This window comes from Carlito syrichta, unplaced genomic scaffold (genome assembly GCF_000164805.1).
Source record: "Carlito syrichta isolate Samal-C Ts95f unplaced genomic scaffold, Tarsius_syrichta-2.0.1 Scaffold303226, whole genome shotgun sequence".
Lineage (NCBI taxonomy): Eukaryota > Metazoa > Chordata > Mammalia > Primates > Tarsiidae > Carlito > Carlito syrichta.
Window position 1 is genome coordinate 173,814 of NW_007247322.1, and position 8,263 is coordinate 182,076.

The following is an 8,263-nucleotide window of genomic DNA, read 5'->3' on the forward strand; positions in this document are numbered from 1 at the left end:
GAAAGCCCCCATGGTCGCAGCATCGTCTCCCCCAGTGTCTAACAGGCCTCCCAGCTGCGGGCCCTGACCGTCGGACCCCATGAGGTCACCTCCCTGGGCACGAAAAGGCCTCCAGTCCTGGCTTCTTTCAGACACCCCTCCTTGCCCACCCCCTGGTGCCAATCCCAGCGAGCCCTGATTGCACAGCAGGCAGATGCCAGCCCGTGTCTGCCTCCTGGATCTCGCTGGGTCCCAGCATCCCCTGCTTCTGTGGCCCCAGGGGGTCTCTCCCAAAGCACAGTGCCCCCAGGGAGGTGGGGGAGGAACATGTCCCCGCTAGAGCCATGATTTAAAAAAAAAAAAGAAAGCCCACGAGATCAGTGACATCCGCTGGGAAACAGACATCGCAGGTGCCTTGCAAGAGAGCAAACATGGTTGCTTTCCCCTTGAGGTAGCAAAGAAAAACAGAAGTGGGAGTTTTGGAAAGGATTGGACAAGATGCTGGGTGGGGGGCGGCGTGGGGGCGGTAAGCAAAGCATAGACTGGCACAAAGTGGTATTTTAGACGTGCCTTCTTTGTGTCCTTTCAACCCCGAATATCTTAGTGTTCTGCCACTGCTCAGAGCTGCAGCAACAGAAGCGGGCCTGGCTACTTAGGAAATTTCTCTGAGGGCCGCCACCCCCACTCCGCACAAGTACACAGGTCCCTAAATGAGCATTTCCCAAACTGGGTTCCCTGAGGCACTCTGTAGAAACATGATTTTGAGGTCAACGGAATTGAGGACACACTGCCTCCCCATCATCCTCCTCCACGGTCCTGCCCCTCTTTAGAACACCCCAGGGCTCTGACAAGTCCCACAGTAAAGGCCCCGGCTGAATTTGGTTTCTGCTTATCCTTTTCCAAACTTTACTTGCATCAGGAAGACTTTTTCTTTTTCTTTCTTTCTTTTTTTTTTACAGCTTCAGAGTAAAATCCTGCCAATGCCACTCTGAAAAATACTGCTTTTAATTTTCCCAAAGGTGCGTCCCTTCCCCCCGGTTCTGGTTTCCAGGGCTGTGGGGGCTGTGGGGGCTTGGCCCCTTTCAAGCACTGCCCCAGCAACCCCTGCCTGGGGGCGAATCTCTCTCAGTCTCCAAGCAGCCTAGAAGCAACACGCTCCACGCAGGGGGGCGTGTTTGAGGGGACACCCGACCTGGGGAGGGTTTCCAACACCCAGCCTGGAGCAGGGGCCCTGGTCACCCGCTCTGGCTCACACACGATGTCTGGCAGCTCATGCCCACCATATTCACCACTCCTCGAAAAGGGGCCTGGGTTCCATCCTGGGGAGGTTCTGGGGGGCCTCTCCCCTATCCCCCCATCTGGAGCTCCCCCAACCTCTGCACAGCTCTCCGAGTGCTGAGATATAACACACCGGCACAATAAACCTTTATCCTGGCCTGAGTCTCACTGGTTTTTGGGGGGAGGGGTGTAAGACTGATGGGGAAGGCGCCCTTGGGGGTGGGGCAACTTTCTGGGGGAGACTGACAGCCAGGCCCAGGGAGAGGGAAGGGGGGAGATGGGGCTTCACCGGGATGTGGCGGGAGCTGGTGTTCCCTAAGGGGGCGCTGGCTCTGGGCTTGTGGCCACACCACCCAGGCTCCACACCCAGCTCTGCTACTGACTGTGGCCATGACAGACCGCCCCCCCGTGGGTGATAGAAGCAGCGCCCACCCCCGGCAGGGTGGCTGAGGATTGGGATGGGTCTCACGGGCAGCGCCATGTGCACACATCCTTGGTCAGAATTCGAGGCGGGAGACAGCCCCAGCCCTCTGGCCACCCCTGCCTCTCTCTGTCTCCCCGCCTGCGCCTGCCTGCCTCCTTCTCGCCTTTGATGGCAAGTTCCTGGGGCGACAGCTCCCCCTCCGCCCTGGGCCCTGGGGGCTGCCAGCTGGAATCCAGATGTGACTAGGGCTGGGAGCACGTGCAAGATCCCAGGTCGGGTGTGTGGCGGGTGGGGGGAAGGGAGGCCTTCCTGGCAGCCCCTCCCCTCCACCAGCCAGGGGCCAGAGCTTGGGTTTCATAACACACAATGGCCTCTGTCTCACTCAGTGGGGATGGGCCCTCCCTTTTTCGGCCCAGCCAGGCCTGCCACGGAGATCCGGAGAGTCGAAGATGAATGCCTGTGTGCTGTGTGGCTCTGACCAAGTCACTTGGCCTTTCTGGGTGTCGTGGGCTGGGCTGTCTTCTTGCTCCCGAGCTCCTGGGGCATCTCAGCTCTGAGACATGGCTGGGAAGTGCATGAAGCTTCCCTGTGACACACAGAAGCCAGCAAGACAGAAGCGGATGCTGGAGACTCTTGGGGAGCCGCTGGGGTGAGTTTCCCAATTAGCAGCCCCTGCAAATGCTCAGGGGGGCCTTGAGGACATGGAGTGTGGCCCCCAACACTGGTGGAGGTGGATGAAGGAGGTGGCCTGGGCACCTGTGCAGGAGCCAACCTCTCCCTCACCTCTAAGCTGTGACAGCTGCCACTGACACTCTTCCACCCCTTGCACCGCTCGCTGCCTCACGAACTCCCCCTCATCTTTTAGCTTCCAGTCCAGATGTCCCCTCCTCCTGGGAGCCTTCCCTGATTGCCCCCACCCAACCTCCCTCCCACAGTGTCCTGGGCTCATTAATAATAATAGCTCACAATTCATGACCCCCTGTTACATGTCAGGTCCTGCTCTAAGCACTCGCATTGTTAACTTGCTGAGACGCGCAACCCTATGAGGTGGACACTGTCTTTATTCCCATGGCACAAATGAGGAAACTGAGGCCCACGGAAGTGACGTCGATGGCCCCGGTCACACAGCCAGGGTTCCAGCCCAGTGGTCTGACTCCAGCATCTGAGTCTTCCACTGGGCTCTACTGCTTCTTTGAAGAATGAATGAATGGATGGGTAAATCCCCTGGCAAAGGGACAGCAGGGCTCCACTCCCACTTAGAGCCCTTTCAACCTGCTCCCACACTGCACTGGGGTTGGTTACCTGCAAAGGGCATGTTACAGGCACCACGTCTGGCTGGATTCCAGGAGACGGTGAGCCTTACTGGGGACAAGGATTAGGGGGACGTGGGTCGGGCGGGGGGAGAACCGGACTTGAAGCTGGGGAGAGGGCTCTGCTGTTCCCAGGGGCCCAGAAATCTTCCAGGCCTAACAGGATCCCATGGCCCCAGGGCTTGTGAAACTTTACAGCTGGCCCACCCTGCAAATGTGTTGCTGGGCCAAGTCTGTTGTCACTGCAAGGGAGGAAGGAGCAGGGAGCGAAAGTACCCGAGACACAAACCCGGTTGTGTGGAAATGGAATTCTGGCCACCTGTAGTGGGGCTGCAGGTGTTGCCAAAGTGCCGCAGGGTAGCGGGGGGCCCTTCCCTGTCCCCAGCTCAGCTCCTATCGGCCCAAGGGGCTGGGTGGTGGTCACTGGCTGGGATCAAGGCCAAGGTGAGAGCGGAGCCAGGCAGAAGGCACGTCTGCACCGGGTATCTCCTCTTCAGCACTCTCGTGGTGTTCAGGGTGTCTGCGTCCTGCTGTTAGACCGGGTTCAGCCCCAGCTCCACCCTTTCTTAGCTGTGTGGCCTTGGGCGAGTCGCCGCCCATCTCTGGCTTCGATTTCCGTGTGTGTAGGGGCGATCCCACATGGCAGGGGTCTCCGCCCTGCACGTTGGGATGACCTGGAAGTTTAAAAAAATACTGGCCCCCAGGCCCATCCCAGACCAATGAAGTCTCAGGATACAGCCGGGCAGTTGTCGCTGCAAGACACAAAGTCCGCAGGAGAGGGGCCTGGGGGTCAGTTCGCCGCTGCCTCCCCAGCGCTCAGCACGGTGCCTGGCACACAGGAGGGGTTCCCTGCAGGTGGACACATGGGTGTGTTAGGCTAGAGGAAAGTAGCTGCACCAGCATGTCCACAACCACATGGAACCCTTACCACACTCCCTGCAGGGAGGTGAGCAAGAGCAGTACCCCCATTTCCCAGATGAGGACACTGAGGCTCAGAGGGGTGCAGCGACTTGCTGGAGGTCACACAGCTCCACATGGCTGGGATTCGAAACCCAGGAGCTCTTCAGCACTGAGCCTCCTGCCTCATTTTAGAACGTATCTGTGGTCCAAAGACCAGGCTCATCTGCTAACAGTGTGGTTGGGGGGAATGTGCTTATGTCCACTGCATCCCATCATGGATCCCACTTCCTTGTCTCGACCCCACTCCCTTTCCCAGGGGCACTGACTGTGGGTCAGGCCTGTCCTGGTTCTATTCACAAAGGCTTGGAATCATTGGATTTACCCTAGTTGGGACACATTCACTCTCTAGGTTCTGAAGTGGCCCAGAAGAAGGCAGTGGGTTCACGGCCTCTTTGATGTACAACTGCAATCATTTAATGAGCACCTACTATGTGCCAGGCACTTGGGGACACATTGTTAGCAAAACAGGCCCGAGGTTGTGGAAGAGATGAAAATTAACCAAAGGACCATCCAGATGCAACTATAATGATTAATAACAGGAGTAGCTGCTGTTTCTGAAAAGGCTATTATGCACGTGGCTGGGGTTTGACCAACATTTTTTTTTACAGTTTTCCTGAGGCTTAATCAACACATTAAAAATGCACATTGTGTTTGAAAACAGAGTCTCACTCGTTGCCCAGGCTGGAGTGCAGTGGCACGACCTATGGCTCATTGTCGTCTCAAACTCCTGACCTCAAGCAGTCCTCCCGTGTTGGCCTTCCAATGCGCTCGGCTTATGAGCATGAGCCACCCATCTGACCAGTGTGCATACTGAAAGCGTACAGTCGGATGATTTTTGACGTGTGTATATGCATAAAACCATCACCATGATACAGATAAAGAACGCATCATCACCTCCAGAAGTTTTTCCGTATCCCATGATAATCCCTCTTTATTCCTCCTTTCCGTCTTTCTCCCTCCCTCAGGCAGCTATTGATTTGCTTTCTGTCACTATGATTCGTTTTTATTTCTCTGGTATTTTATCTAAATGGAGTCATATCATGTGCACTCTTTTTTGGTCTGGCTTCTTTTTCTTGCATGGATATTTTGAGATTTGTTCATTTATTGTTCATGTCAGTATTTCTTTTTTTTTCTTTTTTCTTTTTTTTTTGAGTTGGAGTCTCACTCTGACGCCCAGACTGGAGTACAGTGGCCGCTCCCGGCCACCGCAGCCTCGACCTGCTGGGCTCCGGTGATCCTTCCGCCTCAGCCTTCCAAGTAGCCGGAATTACAGGCATGCGCTACCACACCCGGCTGATTTTTTGATTTATTGTAGAGATGAGGTCTCGCTGCCCAGGCGGGTCTCGAACCCGCGGGCTCAGGCAATCCACTCACCTCAGCCTCCCAAAGGCGCGGGATTACAGGCTGAGTCACCGAGCCCAGCTATTATTTCAACTCCTTTTTATTGTTGAGTAGCATTCGATTGTATGGGTGTACCAGTTTGCTTATCCACTCAATACTGATGGACATTTGGGTTGTTTCCAGTTTTTGGCTATTCCAAATAAAACCACTATGAACTACTGATGTTATTTGATTTCTTTCTAACAACCCTCTTCATGAGACGGTTACTATTTCTCCACATTCTACCGATGAGACACATGGAGACTCAGAGATGTCAAGTGACTCATCCAAGGTCACACAGCCAGTAGATGGAGCTTCAGACCTTAAACAGTGGGGACATTTGAGCAGGAGAGATTCTGGGGAACCACTAAGGTTCAGGATGTATCTGAACCAGTGGGCCCCTGTGCTGGTTCCACTCTGCAGATGCATCTGATGCGCACCGAAGGTGAAATCCTGGATGTAGACCAGCCTTTCATTTCACGTGAGGACCAGGCAGGGTCTGAGGCCAGGCAGAGTGAGGCAGGCATCCAGCCTCTGGTGGGCAGTGCTGCACGGAGTCTAGCTCTGCTTCATCCTGGCTCTTTGTCTGTTTGGGGAGAAGGATCGGACCTGTCTGGAGCGGAAAAGGGATTTGCTATTTTTTCAGGAGGTTTTAATTTCAGGATTCCTCCGGCGGCTCAGAAATGGCAGAAGGGATTTGGTGCTGGCTCCAGGGCCTGGGGGGCTCCCCACTGCTGCTCCCATTCCCCAGGGGGGGTCTAGGGTTTATGGCAGCAGCTGCAAAGTAAAAAATAGCCCTGCTTGGAAATCCGCCCTGGCCAGGGACACTGATGCCAGAGGTCCCTGTGATGTCCACCATCAATGGGGCCCTGTGGTGCACCTGGGGGTGCCCTGGGAGGCTGGAGGAGGGTCCAGGCCTAGGAAACACCTGAGGCCTCTCCCCTAGGGTTTGGAGAGCCAAACTCTGGTGGTGGGGCTAGAGGGGTTGCTCAGGGGTTGGGGATCAGAGGCAGCAAAGGGAAGGGGGAGTAGTGGGAAGCCGGGGCCATGGCCCTTGCCCTGACTTCCGTCTCTCCTCAGAAAACTATGAGGCCAAAAAACATGAATGCACTTTATAGCGGTGCAGGACAGTTAGCACAGTGGTTAGGGGTGCAGGCTTCAGATGACCTGGGTTGGAATCTCAGTTTCACCTCCTCCCAGCTGTGTGACCTTGGGCAAATCACTTAACCTCTCTGGGCCTGAGTTTTGTTTTTTTTTTTTAATCTATGACATGAGGAGAATGTACCTACCTCTGAGTGTGGGAGTTGAGTTCATTTACCTGAGGCGTTCAGAACAGCCTGCCCCCCCCATTGGTGCTCAACAAATGCAAGCTGAAGTGCCGTGCCACAGAAGAAAAAAGGGGAGACACCTATCTGCAAACACTAGGTTGTTTTAGAGTCATTTTCTTTCCAGATCTAGGTTAGAAGCTTCAGAATCATAAGATTAGTGATTCCTAGATGCTTGAAACTGCCGAGGCTGATCTTTTCTCGCGGGGCAGGGTGAGGGGCCTGGAAGTGTGGGTGAAACCAGGGCAGGGCCAGCAGCCGGAGAAGAAACACAGGCTCACGCTGCCCTCTGGGCGGCAAGAGGATCCTCTGATCCGGGCACCCCTCCTCGGGGGTCGTGTACCCGGCGGGGGTCAGGGGTCAGGCCTCAGCTGTTCCCTGTCTCCCTCTGGGGCGTGGTGTCCACAACCAGGGCTTAGACCTCGTCTGGGTCAGTTTTTGGAGACGTGGCTGGCGACATGGGTGGGGAGCTTGGAGGCTTGGGCGCATCGGGGGCAGGCGCCACTGCTATTTCTGGGGGGAAGGGGGGCCCAGCTGGGTTAATTGCCGGGTGACTGGACCATCTCCCTTCTCTGCCATGTTCCTGGAAACTTATCAGCACCGACTCTGGGTGGGAATATCCCCCAGGCACAGTGAGGGAGGAGCTGGAGGTGAGACTGGGGTTCACATCCCGGTGTGCGAATTCGGTGTGCGAATTCTGAGGCTGCGTGGACTGAGGCAGCTTCCCTCTCCCAGGGCTTCACCTGCAACACTGCAGGTCCTGACTCGCTGGGAGGCTCAGAGGAAATGCTTGTGGAAGGCTCGGCCAGGCTCAGGTGCACCAGGGTGGTTGTGCCGTCCAGGCTGCTCCCTAGGGAGCGCTCAAGAGCAGCTGCTTGGGCGGCCTGGTCCCTGAGGTGCGGTGGCTCCTCCGCTGAGCCCGACTTGTCCAGCGTGGCGCTGGAGGCCAGTCAGTGCCTCAAGGGACGCCGGGAGGCCAGCGCCCGTCCCCCCCTCAAGGCCGGCTCTCGAATGAAGAGCGGAGTGCAAGCAGGCCGTGGGGGAGTTGGACACCCGCTCTGTGCCTGCCCTAGGGGCGGTCGTGACCCGGGGGGCTCAGGGAATCCCCTCGGCTCCCAAACCTTCCACCCCTGCGATTCCCTCCCTTCTTAAGCGCCACGGCGTACCAAGCACGGTACTCGGCATTCTGTCCGTGGTGTCCTCACAAAGCCGAGGGAGAAACCAGCGGGACCCACCTGCAGGGGAAGCCACAGACAGTCAGAAAGGGGAAGTGACTTGCTCAAGGCCAAGCAGCAGAAAGTGCCCGAGGCCAGGTCGGAAACCTCCCGGGGCTGCTGGACCCTATAACCGATGCACTAACCACGACTCCATGCTAGCTGCAACCCCAGCGATGAATGAATGCATGAATGAATGAATGCGCGCATGAACGAACGGGGGGAGAGGACCAAGACCAATGTGTCCAAACTCCCGCGTGGCCCCACAGCCCGGCTGGCGGCAGCTGCTTCCTCCGGCTGCCGGGTGCCGCGTCCCTGTGTCCGCCGGGAGGAAGGGCGGCCGAGGCGGCCTTGACCGCGACCGCCGGGCGGCCCCGCCGGCTCGCCCGGAAA

General features: G+C 56.8%; 1 protein-coding gene across 1 annotated transcript in view; it reads left to right on the forward strand.

Annotated features, from left to right (window-relative positions):
- The window catches only part of TMEM119 (transmembrane protein 119), an 8,620-nt gene extending 812 nt beyond the window's left edge, over positions 1-7,808 (forward strand). Inside the window, exons 2-4 of the mRNA XM_021712389.1 lie at positions 1,959-2,163; positions 5,755-5,812; positions 7,414-7,808. Of these exons, the coding sequence (XP_021568064.1) occupies positions 1,959-2,163; positions 5,755-5,812; positions 7,414-7,808 (658 nt within the window). The remainder of the gene's footprint in view (positions 1-1,958; positions 2,164-5,754; positions 5,813-7,413) is intronic.
- Positions 7,809-8,263: the final 455 nt, after the last annotated feature.